Here is a 16,118-nt window from a genome sequence, read left to right as displayed (position 1 = left end):
GTTGTGTCTTTGTTCGGAGGATTTGAGATAATCCCAGATAAATTTTAGATTTTAACACCAAAATTTTTAGCTATTCATTTGACATAACCTGTGCAAATTTGTTAGGCTTTGATGTCAGATATGAAGCTGTGATCCAAAAAGAATGTTTCAACAGGCATAGTGAAAATTCTTCAGTACCTAGCAGAAAAAACAATAATAATTAATAAAACTTAGTGATTTGGTCCTTTTTTTTTTTTTTTTAATGCAGTGCAGTTATTTTAACTGGTTGGTTTGTTTGTTTGTTTGCACAGTGTGAAGAAAACACAAACCTTCAGGATTCAGGTCGCTACCTCAAACTCCCCTTTTCAAAGGGAATTTTCCTAGGAAACAACAGCCAAGCAGTAAAAACCACTAAAGAGTCCTTCTGGATTACATCCTTTCTCTGCTCCACTAAACTTACACAAAATGGTAGGATATGTCGATTATTTAAAACATGATGAATTCAAATGAGTTTGATATAGCTAGCCTTTTCTGTGCCAAGCAAGCATGGATGTATTCAAAAATAGCTTATGTTCTATCCATTCTGCAAACTGCTTTTCTTCATAATATTTTTTATATCCAGATGGAAACCAATGCAGCATGATAAACCACTGATTTTAAGTAGTTCAGGAATGCCTTTTAGATTAGCATGATATTGGAATCAAATGCAGCACTCTTGGAATCAGCTATTAAAACCCAGCTGCTTTACAAAACCTCTTAATCTGTTTGTTTTAGAGTTTTTGTATGATACAAATGGTAGACTTTAGGTATTGGCAGTTCAGTTTTAATCAGACAGATAATGCATTTTTGATTGTATCAGTTCTCTTCCTTAAACCCAATACACCTTTGCTACTAGTTAAAGCAGTCTTACACATTGGATATAAGGAGCAGCAGAAAGAAATACGTGTGTTTGTGCTCTTTACCATTGCTCTGTATAAATTCTTATACTCTTGTGTATTTGCCATATTAGCTACAGTTTGTAAGCAAAACAGTTTTCCACAAATTTCTAAAGACTGTGTATTTGCTTGGAAAAGTGTTTCTGACCATTCTTTGAAATTCCCCAAGTTTTACAATTTGTTACTGAGCTGTTCAAACTAGGACAGTGCAAATAGTAAGTGGTCCGTTTTGCTGTGCGTTCATTCTTTATTCTCATAGCGATCAGCTTCAAAATGATAAAAGCCAATACACTATTTTCCCAAATGTTGCTAATAGACAATCAGAGACTAAGTTTGCTTCAGTTTAAGGCTTTGATTTAGGTAATCACATGAATCTACTGATACTTCCACATGCATGAAGTGCTGTCTGGAACTTAAATGTCTCACTGATAGATAGTTGTGCTGTTGTCTGAGGTTATGCTACTAATTTATGTTGGCAGTACAGGAGGTATTTTGCACCTAATGTAAACAGATGTCTGACAAAGGGCATAACATTTCCTTTTTTTTAAAAAAAACACAAACAAACAACAAACCATTCTGAGTAGGAGGCTGTAGAATATCTGAATAATATTGATCCCCTTTTCAGCTCTGAAAGAGTTAACAATTATTTCAGCAGTACTTCAGAGGGTGGAAATATTTTCAATAGACAGGCTCATATTTTCTCCAAGGATCTTCTTTGGGAAGTTCATCTTGGTGAGTTTCCAAATCCCCATTCTTTTAAACAGAAATTTGCCAAAACCTGTTGCATGCTCAGAAAATGAACATGTGGATATTTGGTCATGTGAGCATTACTTCAGTTATCCCTGAGAGAATGTAGCGTGTTTATTAAAAAATATAGGAGTAAAAAGATCTGTGTGTTTACCTTTTTAGTAAACATTTGTCTTAGTATTATATTTACTGCTGATTGTTTTTAAATCTATGTCTAAGTTTGGAGATTTTTCTGAAGTTTTCAGAGATCTGCCTGTGCCTACAAACAATAATGTCCAGTCTGGAAATGAATTGAAAATTACAATATTGGTCTGGCCATGGGATGGGGGAGGACCCCAAACCCAGACTTGTAAAGGGTGTGACTGAATTAGACCACAGCTTTACTAGCTTGCTGGGAAATTGTACTCAGCTGTCATTCTCTCATTGATTGCTCCCACATGCCATCAGCTTTCGTACATAGTAAAATTATGGGGACTGGGGGAAAGAGGCTGACTCCCAGTTGTTGGCATCCATAAATTCCTTACCCTGGGTATGCTGGAGGAGTTTTCAGGATTAATTCCAAGCAATTTTCAGAGACCTTCTAACCAGGGGATTCTGTGCGTCCATCAGCATATTTCATAAGAAAGTGTCCTGACCTAATCTGTCAGCCAGCTAGCTTTCCCTTAGCTTGACTTTTGATCCTGGACAGTTAATCACTTGATGTTACTAAAAAAGTATACCAGCTTTTATGTACTACATTCTTAGCTGGATAGTTATATTTCTTTATCCTAAAAAGCAAGAGAGAGCATAGGATTTTTCTACTGAGTATTTGTCAATACAGTCTTACTTAGTTTTTGACATATAGGAGGGATCTCTGCCTGCCAGAGACTCAGGATCCATCCAGCAAGTCAGAATATTTTAGCAAGTTGGCATCCACTCATTTCTCAGCACTGGTCGGCACATCCCCGGTAAGCAGCTGTTGATCAGCAGAGCAACATGCCGTACAGCACATCTGTTGCAAGGCAGAGGTATAATGCATCTATCTGCATTTTATAAAAGCCAAACTGTTGATTAATAAAAGTAACAGGGGACAGCTCTCCAGAGTGACCCCAGCTTGGAGGGAGTGTTGGAAACCACAGAAGTTGCATGTTGGAAGAGGAATGCAGACCGACAGTTCTGGAATTTGGCTTTTTCCTTTTGAAGTGCAGTAGTGCTACACCAGGCCAGGTTCTGATGTCTCATGATTTGGAGGAGAGAGACAGAAAGATCATCCCAAACTACTTCCTTATACACATGCTTCTAAACCTTGTATTAAATTCAGCACTTTAGATTTAAATTGCAGACTTTGAGAACTGAAGTGTCTTGTTTGCTAGGAACGTTAGGTTAGATATAGCCTTTTTTTAATATACAAATCTGATCATGAGTAAGAGAAGACATTGGAAATGTTTTTCTTCTTCAGCAAAATGAAATAGCAGCATTGACTTTTTGCCTTTTCCGAAAGTATGTTTTCCTAGTGGGCCTATTTTGGGGGACAATTTTATACTCTCATTTCTCTCAATACATGGCACATTGCTATTCCTTCCTGTGCTATTCACACGTCAGATTTTCTCTTCATGTCATTTATGCTTGGGCTATTTGCTAATGTTATCTCAGCAGTGTCTTTCCTCCTTAGTATTTTCCTTTAAATAAGTGCTTTGAAGTGAGAGAGTGACATTTGCTTTCTCTTTCTTTTAATCCCCCAACAAATCCCTAATATTGAGTGTCAACTATCTTCCTACCACGTTCCTCCAGCAAACCTGTAAAGAAATCTTTTTCCTGCAATGAACTGACAGCTTTAGCTAGTCTTGCTACTCCTCAACTTATGTTGAGGCTTAACAGAACAAAATGTAGAAGTCCATTTAATTATTCGAAAGACAAATGCATTTCACTGGATTTGTAATGCTTGTTTCTTGAAAATTCCTGACAGAAGGAATAATAAGACATAATTTCTCCTTTATCTTTGGGATGCATGTGTGGGAACTTTCAGTGTAACTCAGGAATCTCCTTTAATCCAAAACATTCCATACTAGCATAGGGTGAAGCAAACCAAGAAAGAAATGTGTAAATGCATAAAAACAATTTGTGCCTGCCAAAATCAATTAAGCAAGCAAAATATTAAGGGAATAGGATATGGGATGTTTTCCATTAGCATCTCTGGTGAGATTTGAATATAGATGGAGATTTATTTATTGTTATTAGGGACAGAAATATTACTTCATTTCTTGTGGGAGAGAGGAGCTTTTCTGCAGCAAACTGGGAAAGAAATAACAGAAAGATGGATGTGGCTCAAATGTTACTTGAGTGTGAAAACAGTCTGTGGTAGAAAGCACCCAAAGAGTTGCTAAACCACAAGGAAAACTTTGTATTTGCTTATTAATTTGTTAAGTACTGAGAACATTTCAGAAAAACTGGATCCTTCTGAGACAATGGTTGATGGTGATCAACTAGTCAGTAGTTTGGCTTCAAGCGTTAGATGGTGGATTTCTGCTTCAAATGGTCAGACTTAAAAAAAATTGTAAAAAGCTAGTTAGTGAAATGTGGAAGTAATAAACTTGAATGTAAAGGAGCTTTGGGATTTACTTCATTCAATGGCTTAGAAATATGTGGAACTTTTACCGATTACAACTTGAAAGGATTGCTGCAGACCAGAGCAAGTGAATGATGGACAGAACACGTGAGGAGTAAGGTAGGGAACTGAAACAGAACAGAAAAATAGCAGCAACGTGTCCCGAGTTCAGGAGGGGTCAGGATCAAGTGAAAACTGCTGAAAAGCCTGGTCAAGTTTGCAAAACTATGTTAGGCTATTCAATGGTGTGGGACATGAAATTCCCAATCTCATAGCAAGGTGCTTTCTGAAGGTGAAAGCAATAATATATGACTGAAGAGTAGTAAGTATAAAACATTTTAAATAAGTAGAAGAGGAGATACATTAATGTGGCCATCATCCTCTGATAAATTTTATGCAAGTATTTACAAGAAGTCATGGATGAAAAAATGGACATGCAGCTAAATGAAATGTGTTGTAAGATGAGGTTACTAAAGTCATTTCATGCTAGAATAAGTTTCTTCATCTTTCTATTCAAAGTTTTTTTAACATTATTACTATTCAGAGGAAATGTAGCAGATCTAAACCATCTGGACTTCAATAACACACCACATGGGAAATTAGAAAAGATGCAGATTAGAATAAGAATTTTAAAACTGGTAAATAAAGTTTTAAAGGGAACTAACAGGTTGCAGCATAGTGGAAGGAATTTCCTTCCTGAATTGAAGGAAAATACTACTAGATATGAATGAATAATGCCTGGAATTGATTTCTTTTTTTTAAATGGGTGGAAGGGAGTGGGGATGAGAGTTACTTCACTAGAATCTGAGACAACTGGAGAGCCTGGTAATGAAAATTGCTGCTAATACATAGTTGAAAAAGCTCATCGGTAGAGAGGGACAAAATCAAAATACAATACAGGCAACACAAGGTTGTTTTGAATAGTTAATAAGAAAGCTTAGAAATTAGATCAGATCTAGTGTTATAAAAGGCAGGATTGTACCCTAATGGAGACTTGGGGATCCTGCTGTAGCCCGGGAACAGGTATTAAACAGCAGAAAGACCTATTTGTGTCACAAAAATAATGTATCTAAACTTCACACTCCCCCCCCCCCCGCCTAAGTCTAGAACATATGTCAGATGTTTACAGCAGACATAAGAGCTTGCTAATAATATAGAAAATAGTGATGTAACTGTCTGTAATGTAGTTACCGTTTTGGTCAAGAAAGCTGAAGGAGAATGAGTTAAAACTGGAATGCCAAGACACCCAGGTGTGTTTTAGCTCAGAAGAGTTTATTATCAAGAAGAAATTGTATTGCTTATTAATAAAGGAGGATCACAAAAACATTATGTTTGTTCTATAAAAAGACAGGAAGACGAGTATTTAGAATATATTCCAGCTAGTAAATAGGAGACTATTTCAAGCTGTCAGAGGACAGATTTGGAAGGCAACCTTCAGGGGGATGAGAGACAGCAAAATAATTGCTTTTCTTAAGATGGGAGCTGACAAATATCTGAATAAGGACACTGATTTGAGTGACCCAGTACCATGTTCTTTTGTTTCTAATGGTGGAGCAATTATGGATGGAATAAAAATCTGTTGTGGGGCAGATCATATTACAGCAAATTTTGAGATGTTTTCTTTTGTTTTAAAGATGCCAAGTTTTGCTGAGTGGACTGTAATAGTAGAATATAAAATCTTAAATGCTGCTTTGCTTCCAACTTTAATCTTGAACTTTGTTTTTGCAGGAGATATGCTTGACCTTCTGAAATGGAGAACCCACCCAGACAAAATTGCGGGTTGCCTCTTAAAATTGAAAGAAATTGATGGTTCAGAAATAGTGAAGGTATATACCTTTCTATCCTTTTAGATAATAGGAGGGAAAGAATGTCTTTGCGTGTCACAGAAATACCTGTTTAATAACAAACTTTCTGTTATTGTCCCTAATTAGTTTCTTCAAGATACACTAGACACTTTATTTGGAATTTTAGATGAAAACTCTCAAAAATATGGATCAAAAGTATTTGATTGTTTGGTAAGTTTAATTTTGTGATTATGTTTAACATTACTTAAGAACTAAGCAAAAAAAAACCCCACACCTTTTTTTCTTTTTTTCCCCCTCACATTTAGGTTCACATAATAAATTTGCTGCAGGACAGCAAGTTTCACCACTTTAAGCCAGTAATGGACACTTACATTGAAAATCATTTTGCAGGAGCACTTGCATACAGGTTAAGTCTGTACTTTTTCTATCTGATTTGAATACTCAGAGTTATTGTTTAATGAAGTGGAATCAATCATTAGGTTAAACTAGATGGTAGCGTTGGTAATATAATACAGTGCTTGTATGAATGCCAAGATTTAGGTGTCTCTGTCAAAACCATTCTACTGTGTGTGCAATGCCAGTATTATTTCCTGTTCCTCAGAGATATACTGGGTGACTTTCAGTCAGAAAACTAAGAATAACATTGGGGCTGTAGTGATTAGTGAGATCTAGTAATGTATTTTTTATTTTGTCAGTGTTTCTCATGTGACAGCTACTGGTTTGAATTTTAAACAGAAAGTTAACACTTCTCCCACTTCTGTGTTGTAATACTTCCTGATGTGTTATTCTAGAGATCTTATAAAAGTACTTAAATGGCACATTGATCGAGTCACTGAAGTGGAGCTGCACGAGCACATACAGGAAGTACTAAAGGTAATAAAAATCATTGAAGGCAATTACATATTTGTGTGATGTATTCATACAGTACCAACAGGTTTAACTTAGGGAATGAAGCAGAGTTGGGTGGAAAATGGATTGAGAACACCCCTGAGAAGAAGGACTTGGGCATGTTTGTTGAAGACAAGCTCAACATGAGCTGGCAATGTGCACCTGCAGCCCAGAAAGCCAACCGTGACCTGGCCAGCAGGTCAAGAGGGATTCTCTCCATTTGCTTCACTCTCATGAGTCTCCACCTGATGTACTGTGTCCAGTTCTGAAGCCCCTAACACAAGAAGAACATGGAACTCCTGGAGTGAGATCAGAGGAGGGCCATGAATATGATCAGTGGTCTGGAGAACCTCTCCTGTGAAGACAGGCTGAGAGAGTTGGGATTGTTCAGTCTGGAGAAGAAAAACCTCCAGGGAGACCTTATTTACAGCCTTCCAGTACCTGAAGGTGCCTACATGAAAGCTGGGGAGGGACTTTTTACAAGGTCTTGTAGTAAGACAACAAGGGGTTATGGCTTAAAACTGGAAGAGGGGAGATTTAGGTTAGACATTAGGAAGAAGATCTTTAGTGTGAGGGTGGTGAGACACTGGATCAGGTTGCCCAGGGAAGTTGTGGATGCCTCCTCCCTGAAAGTGTTAAAGGGCAGGTTGGATGGAGCTTTGAGCAACCTGACCTAGTGGGAGGTGTCCCTGCCCATGCAGGGGGGTTGGAACTGGATGATCTTTAAGGTCTCTTCTAACCCAAACTGTTCTATTCTATTCTATGTATAAATGATGGAATGATATGACTAATTCTAGGGAGCTGCAGGCTTTTTTCAGTTCAGTCAGTTTATTCATGCTTCTGTCAGTAAGTTGGTCAATGGAGCTTACTACCACTAGACTCTGGAGCTCTGTGTTCTTATTGAATGAGTCCATACATGAGTAGGAGCTAGATCTAAGAAATCTAATATTGGTGCCATTAATACCTGTTGCATGACTGAATCTAAGTAAACATGCATGCTGATTTAATAGTTCAATCCCAACATTGGGAATTCTGCTGAAATTGGTGGGCTTAGTTCCTCTTGTTGCCCAGTTTGTACTGCAACAGAGCACAGTGTGGAGTCAGGCTGAGTTGTACAACACAGTAATTCTATTTGGGTCAGGTGCTAGAATTTGGAAATATCAACATGGTACCCTTCTGTGCTTTCCTATGCTGCTGTTAACTTAAGGGTCTTGCTAATAAGTGAGATCTGTATTTTTAACTTACATTCCAGCAGTTTTGTGTCTTAATTTAAGCTCTTTTATTTTTCTCTTAACTGGTTAACAGTTGACAAGAAAGTAACTTCTAACAGGCAGAGAAATTCCAAGAACAGCTGAAAAGCTTGAGCCTATTTCTTATATTAGACTTGCATGTTTATGCAGTAGGTGTTTCTGTAGCCAAAGACATGCAAGGGATGGGTGAGATTTTGCCTTTTTGCATTTGTTATAAAAAAAAAAAAAAAAAAGAGTTCCCTGGTTTGTAGAGATTATGAAAGGCTAAGGAAGATAATTTCTCAGTGTGTGCATTTGAAATGTTAGTGTTTCAACAGAAAGTTTTACCAAAATTAAGTAAGATGGTGTTCTGTCCTGCTTCAGAACCGTGTCATTATTTGAATGCTATAGTCATTGCGTCTGTTCTATTTAAAGATGAGCTGTTTCATTTTTATGAGTTATCTCTGATTTGGACTTTTGTAGGCACAGGAATATATCTTCAAATACATAGTTCAGTCTCGAAGGTTATTCTCTATTGCCACTGGGGGACAAAATGAGGAGGAATTTCGCTGCTGTATTCAAGAGCTTCTTATGTCAGTTCGTTTCTTCCTTTCCCAAGAGAGCAAAGGAGCTAGTGCGTTATCCCAACTACAAGTAAGTTTTCGAGGGTGTCTTGCTTTTCCTTGCCTTTATTGCCATGAAAGTAAATGGGTTTTTTGCTAGAGCAGAAAGCCATTTTCACCTCCTACCTTTTGTCCCATAGTGTGAAATTTTCACACCAGTAGTTTGGTATAGATAATCCTAAATATAATATTTAATGTTTAATTATAATAATGATATTCCTGGATACAAATAAAGTAATACCTCTGTTTTGGAAATTTTACAGCTTAGTTTAACTACACTGGAACTGAAGAATTCAAGCCATATAAAAAACTATCAGACTTTTCATGCTTTACAGCTGGTATCTTTATTTTAATTGAAACTGCTAACATGGACTAGTGCAAAAATGCACAGGCAAAATGCACAGGAGACAGCTCTCTACATTTAGACAACTTCTGCAGCTCATGGTTGTCTTCTGCTGTTACTGTAACCAGTAGTGTTTTAAGGCTTGTTAGGAATTATTAACTTCTTAAGCTCTGTAGAAAATTGTTCTTCCAAAGAAATGGGAAATCAGAGAACAGAGTAGAGAAATGCTTCTCCCCATCTCATATCATATAAGCAGTTGGAGTGAAAAGATAATGGCAAAATGAGATAAACAACCTCATTTTAATTCTTTAATATCTTTAGCCTAGTGTATTGTGTTCTGACACCAGAACAAAGAAGGTTTGAGGTATGAGTAGCTTTTTTTGGTCAGCAGGATTTGGAGAGGAAGAAGGGAATGTCAGTTCTAGCTTCCTTGCTCTGCCATTGGCCTGCTTTCTTTTCCAGTGCTTTTATTCCATATTCACTATACTCACCAGTGAATTTCTAACCCTATTTTGGAATTGTTGAAGTGAACCAAGACTGCCACTGCTGTCTCACTCCAAAATAAAAATGCTTATTATTTGAAAAATGGAAGATATCAAGGCTGTTATATTACTTATCCTGATACAAACCAAAGAAATTCCAGTCAAATATTTTTGTTCTGTTATCACCTGGCTTCTATTATCCTTTTAAAAATTTCCTCTCACACATAAAGAAGATCATGAAGAATCTATCAAGTATAAATATTTTTGTTCCAAGTTGAACTTTTTACTTTCATTTTTTTCCTGGGAGAAATGAAGCCAATAGGTAATGCTTACACAAAAATAGTCACAAGGGTAAGCCCAGTAATGAATGTGAAGATATTTCTTCTGAAAATATGACCATTTTTAAAGGTACTCACTAACCTTGAAATGTAAAGCCAGTCATTTTTCTACTGTTACTTACATTTCTATAGTTATTTAAATTCTATAAATGTCAAAACTATGCTGCAATATCTGACTGTGCGTTTTTGCCCTTTTCCTCTAGGCCGTGTTTCTCAGCTCATTCCCATCAGTGTATTCTGAACTTTTGAAGCTCTTTGATGTAAGAGAAGTGGCAAATTTGGTTCATGATGCTCTGGGCAGCTTGCCAACAGTCATGCATGGGGATGAGTCCCTTCAAGCTGTGAAACTGCAGAGTATTGGGAAAACTGTAGAGAGTCACCTGTACACTAACCCAGGTAAGGTTACCCTGGGCTGCCTGCAGATAAGGAACTCAAATTGTGTGCTTGGTGCACAGGCCAGGAGGTGCTGATGAGAACAGTGTTGCTCAGAGTAGTGCTTCCAAAGGAACAATTCTTGAAGCACTGCTTATTACAGGCTGCTCGTTTTCAAGAATTCATTTGGTTAAAATTAGTGGTTTATTTTTTAGGGACAAAAACTCTTAAAGTAGTTTTGTTTCAATCTACTGCTGGCAATATGTGTGTGAAGGAAGTTTGTCTTATATATTTTTAAGTAATTCTAAAGGAAAAAGCTTTACTAAATAGATTTATTTTATTTTATTTTTTTCTCCTCTGAGGGCAGTTCAGCAAACAGATTGTGATGTATCCATTAAGTCTTATTTGTGTAACTCTTGCTAGTTCAGCACTTTCGATCTTCCATTTCTTAAAGCAGCATAAAAAGGCTACACAAATGGAAGTGACGGTGCATAAAAGTATATAACAGCATAGTTATTTGCTGTGTGGAAGAAAAAACTGCTGTGTGGTGATGAACTTGGCATGCTCTTTTTGTATCCTAAGTGAAACCTGTAGAAGTGACCAAATATTAAATTTGAGATTAAGTAATTTTGAAATAAAATAATAAAAATGGAAAAGATCTGAAGGCTTCTCTTGAGCGTTACTTTAGTCACCAATAGCCCTCTTGAGAGCTGTTTGGGTATTGGCTGATGGAGTTCAGCAGTAACAGTAGCTTTTACCATCTAAGGCATTCAGAATTAACACATTACAATGATGAAAGCTCTGCAGAAGCCACCAAGATATGCATAAATATACTGAGATGCTGCAAAATAAAGGAAGAGATCTTAGAACTTTTTTTTCAAGTGCTTTCACTGATCGTACTTTAAAAGCATGAGCTCAAAGAAATGGGTAAGAAGTATTACATCTTGGTTTCTTTGCTTCATTCTGGTTGCAAAACCAGCTTTCCCTTCCCTTGTGAGCTGCCAGGGCAGTCCCTCCCAGAGCAGTTAGCTCTCCCTACAGCTGGGTGATCAGACCTCTGGTACTCTATTTCTTGACTTACGAAGTTGTCATCAAGGCACTTCAGGAGTCTCCTGGATTGCCTACAGCTTGCCATGTTACTTTTCCAACAGGTGTCAGGGTGGTTGAAATCTCCCAGTAGGATGAGAGCCTGTGAGCACGACGTCTTCTTGAGCTGGAGTAGGAAGGCTTCATCAATTGGCTCCACTTGATCGGGTGGCCTGTAGTAGACTCCCTTTGTTGTCCCCATCCCTGATTCTTACACATAAGCCTTTGACCTGCTCGTAGCTATTCTTTGGGAACCACTCTTCAAACTCTATCCACTTTTTTATGTAGAGGGCAACAGAGCTGTTGGAGAGGGTCCAGAGAAGGACAACCAAGATGATCAAAGGGCTCAAGCACCTCTGTTATGAAGAGAGGCTGAGAGAGTTGGGATTGTTTAGGCTGGAGAAGTGAAGGCTCCGAGGAGACCATATAGCAGTCTTCCAGTACCTGAAGGGGCCTACAGGAAAGCTGGGGAGAGACTTTTCACCAGAGAGGGTAGTGATAGGGAAAGGGGTAATGGTTTTAATTGAAAGAGGGAAGATTTAGGTTAGACATCTGGAAGAAATTCTTCACCATGAGGGTAGTAAGGCACTGGAATAGGTTGCCTAGGAAGGTTGTGGAAGCCCCCTACCTGGAGGTATTCAAGGCCAGGCTGGATGAGGCTTTGTGCAGCCTGGTCTAGTATGAGGTGTCCCTGCTTATAGCAGGAAGGTTGGATTCTGATGATCTTTAAGGTCCCTTCCAACCTTAACCATTATATGATTCTTTGATTCTTCCTCTCCTGTCTCTTCTGAACAGCTTGTAGCCATCGATAGCCACATAGGATTGAGTAGGTCCAAGTCCCTGCTTCCCACTGTTCAAAGACAATGCTGTTTGTTTAAAATCTTAAATTACACTAATTATTTTTCCAAGTAGGCTAAAGTTTGACCAGCTGTTCAGATATAGTAATTGAAATTAGTATCATCTTTCTGAAACTAATCTTTAAAATACACTAGAATAAAGAATTTTTTATATATCTGTGCAGGTGCTTTACCATTAACTGAAAAGCAAGGGGCAAAGTTGTGCTGTGTGTTAGATATTAAATGTTAATGTAGCTTGCATAGGAAAGTCACAAGGATTGCCCAGAGTAGTCTCTCTTGAAAAGCTCTATGTAATGACTTTTTTTTCCTTCTTTCTCTATAATATTTGTAAAGGGCAAGTATTAGCATTTTAAACAGCTAATTTGGCTTCCTGCACAGAAGAGAAATTAGGACAGCAACTGATGTCTAAGAGTTCTGATAATTGCACCATTCCTTGTGCTCATTAATTTTTCTATATAGAGTGGCTGACATTGCAGCTGACAATTTTTGACAAAAAAGAGTAACCTGAGACAAATGTTGCACACTACCTTCTTCAAAATTTCTTACATAGTCCTTGGTTTAGCTCAGAGGTGAATACACCAGCTCTTTATAATAACAGTACATCTCATCTCTCCACCTAAACAGATCACGACAGAGAGTTATTTAGGTTATTGCAAGGTATTTTAGGCATTTGCAAGGTATTTATTATTTATCTTGTTTATTTTATTATATTACAAGGTATTTTATGTATTTTATATGGTGATTAATTAAGTAACTGACAGTATGCCCTCCCATGTGCAGATCTAAGTCATTATAAGATGCTTTTTGCTCATCTGTTTGGTCTTTGTAAAACAAAGTTTCTGATAATTTTCTGGCACTTTTACAAAAATCAAATACTTGAAACAGTTGAATGAGGATGCTCAGTTTTGACTGAGATGCTTCAGGCCATATCATATGTAAGAGCTGGCTATTTACAAGTCAGGTATTGCTACACATAGATTCTCATCTCCAAAATGGAGTTCATAATGCTGTGCTTCCATGTAAGCAGTGCACAGAGCAGTGGGCACCTTAGAAAAGGTACCACATCCTGTGTGTGCTCAGCAGGAAGCTGCGGCGAGTTAACCAAGAAGAAACACCTTGGCACAGGTCTGCTCCTGTTTTCTCCTCACCTTCTGGGCTGAGGGATTTGAGTTGTAGCTGCAAGAGAGGACGTGCTGACCTCAGAGGACATATGGCCCAAAGGACAAGGCTCACACCAGTAATGTGTGAAAGAGCTACTATAACTGGTCTGTGACAGTTTTGGAGCCGAGTAGAGATTTGGCATTTACCTGGAAATGGAAGACCAGGTTCAGTGCTCTGTTAGCCTGGATTCAACTTCCTATCACCTGCTTGTCAGGAGAGTACCCCAACCATGGAGCCACAGTGGTTTACACAGTGAACCCTTCATCTCTTTTCTTGAAGATGGGAAGATGGGTTACCAGATAGACAGGAATTCAATACGTGTAAGGCTTAATGAAAAGGAGGGTAAAAAAGTCATCCCTGTAAGCTAGAGGTTAGGTCCTTTTTATAGGAATGGAGAGTCCTGCTGTTTTGCTTCAGCTGAAGGCATTAGCTCTGTTTTTTCGTCTATTGGTAATCAATAAGGCGATCTAGTGGCGGGGATTAGAAGCTGACAGTTTCCTAACGACAGGTCTGCACATTAGCTACCTTTCTGCCTGCTTTCCTTTTGACCCTAAAGATCTTGCAGTGGGTGGGTCAAGTGGCAGCTGTGCACACTTGCCATCTCAGACTACCTGGGACAACAGTTAGGTGAGCTTCTGTTTTTTATATAAACAAAAAGAAAATGCCTTTTTGGTTTGTCTGGAGCACTTCTGCCCTGCTACAGAAAGATACAAACTCTTGGGCCTGTCCAGGTGAAAACCTATTGAGGCACTTGGAGGGAAGTAAAGCAGTCACTTGATAGAGGTTATTTGTTTCCCAGTTTTGGTTTTCAGTATCACTATTTTTAGATTTGTTGATGGCCTTTCGCCTATTGCCATACAGGCTTTGTTTATATTTTTCTTCAGTAGGAAGGTATAGAGGAAAACCTGAATAAATAATAAGCATGAAACATCCATTTTAAAAGAGCAGACAGGCCTTTGTTAAAAAATGAGAACATACTAAGTAACCTGTACAAATCAATGTGTCCATGTAATTTGTCCTGTTATACAGATAACTAGGCAGTGAAAACAACTGAATAATAGAGAAAAACAAGATTAGTGCTGTATATCAGTGAGCATTAAACTAATAAAATCTCAGAATAAATTTCTCCTTTTCTCCCTCCAGGAAAAAGTAGAGGAAATATTTGAGAGTAAAAAGTGTTTAAAGAAAGACTAATCCAAAAACAGTACCTGGTTGGCAGAATTATTTTAAATGAGTAATTTTCCAGCTAGTTAAACTCAAGTTTTAGGAAATCATTTAATTAACAAAGGAACTGAATAGATTAGTATATTTCTATAATGTAGTATTTACCCATCATTAAAATTTTAATAGAGGAAATGATTCAGGTGCCTTTCTATGAGAACATAATTTCTCAATTAGGAAGAAGAACTAAAAAAAAACAAACACAAAAAAATGAAAACAGAGAACACCTATTCCATTTATCACGTTATAAATAAGTGTTTAATGTATTATCGTAAGTACAAGTGTTAGGGCTCTCCCCATTTAACATTGTTTTTAATTGTAAGAAAAGGAAGCCAGGAAAAGTAGCATGTTAATGAAGTACTTGCATGATTTTGAGAGACTTCAGGACTGAAAATAGTGCCAACAAGCTGTGTTTAGAAAATAAAATAAAGGAAAGGAAAATCATTTTATGTAGACACCAGTAGTCTAAATTGCTCATAATCAGTAGGAGTGAGTAATTTGGAAAAGTGAAAATCCTGAAAGAAATCTGAAAGTACTGCTTTTCTGTAATGTAGAATTCATTTGTAGAATAAAGTAAGTACAAGATGAAGTCTGTTGTGACGACGACTTTAAAGGGGAACATGCCATTGCAGGGAACATGAGCATAAATTCACATTATTGTGAATAGTGGTATGACTGGGCTTAGGTTTTTTGCATGACAGTTCAGTAAATACTTGGAATTTTCTTTTATATATAGTATATTCCACACCATGTTTTTTCTCTCCATCCATGATATGGCATACTGACTTCCAGCATATTGATTATTCTTCAAATATTTGCTTCAGGGTATTATAATTCCGAAGTAAAAGCTTGTGCTTATCAGAAATACTCTTTTGGGCTGAAGCCACATTTTCTATCTGTATTAAAAGTAAATTATTCCATGAGAATCTCTTAGTCATAAGTGTTTTCATTTTTTCCAGATTCTCGATATATTCTTCTTCCAGTAGTTTTACATCATCTTCACATACATCTGCAAGAGCAGAAGGACCTTATTATGTGTGCACGTATCCTTAGCAACATATTTTGCCTCATCAAGAAGAACAGCTCAGTAAGTAAACAGTGTGACTTCCACAAGATGTTGGACTTCTTTATATGGCTCTGTGACACGTAATGACACATTGGACATTGACAAAGACCAGTTTAAAGAGTTCTTGGCATAATGATTCTGCATAAACGTCATTTTGGTTTCTCATGAGCCTTTTCTTCCCTTGCTAGAATATTTTAATCGCAGTACAATGTTCTGCTGAGCTTTGACTCTTTGAGTGTTGTGTTGGTCAGCAAGAAATGTTCACTTTTATTTTAGAAGCATTTTTTGTGGGCTGTTGAATCATAGGGAATGCAGAAGTGATATATGTTGATACAGACTGAGATGAGTATGGTGGGGCGCACTTGGTTGTTCATTGATAAACTTTGTTGTCAGTTTCTGATG

The 16,118-nt window shown here is 37.5% G+C and overlaps 1 protein-coding gene across 5 annotated transcripts in view; it reads left to right on the top strand.

Moving 5' to 3' along the window:
• The window catches only part of DOCK4 (dedicator of cytokinesis 4), a 234,820-nt gene that overhangs the window by 145,484 nt on the left and 73,218 nt on the right, over positions 1-16,118 (top strand). For all 5 annotated transcript variants that reach the window (XM_051625806.1, XM_051625795.1, XM_051625807.1 and 2 more), the window contains exons 17-24: positions 291-447; positions 5,974-6,071; positions 6,177-6,260; positions 6,356-6,456; positions 6,842-6,923; positions 8,651-8,821; positions 10,157-10,349; positions 15,610-15,737. In XM_051625806.1, the coding sequence (XP_051481766.1) occupies positions 291-447; positions 5,974-6,071; positions 6,177-6,260; positions 6,356-6,456; positions 6,842-6,923; positions 8,651-8,821; positions 10,157-10,349; positions 15,610-15,737 (1,014 nt within the window). The remainder of the gene's footprint in view (positions 1-290; positions 448-5,973; positions 6,072-6,176; positions 6,261-6,355; positions 6,457-6,841; positions 6,924-8,650; positions 8,822-10,156; positions 10,350-15,609; positions 15,738-16,118) is intronic.

Source organism: Apus apus, chromosome 1 (assembly GCF_020740795.1).
Source record: "Apus apus isolate bApuApu2 chromosome 1, bApuApu2.pri.cur, whole genome shotgun sequence".
Lineage (NCBI taxonomy): Eukaryota > Metazoa > Chordata > Aves > Apodiformes > Apodidae > Apus > Apus apus.
Note: the sequence above shows the minus strand (reverse complement) of the source record. Positions and strands in the feature narration are given on the sequence as shown.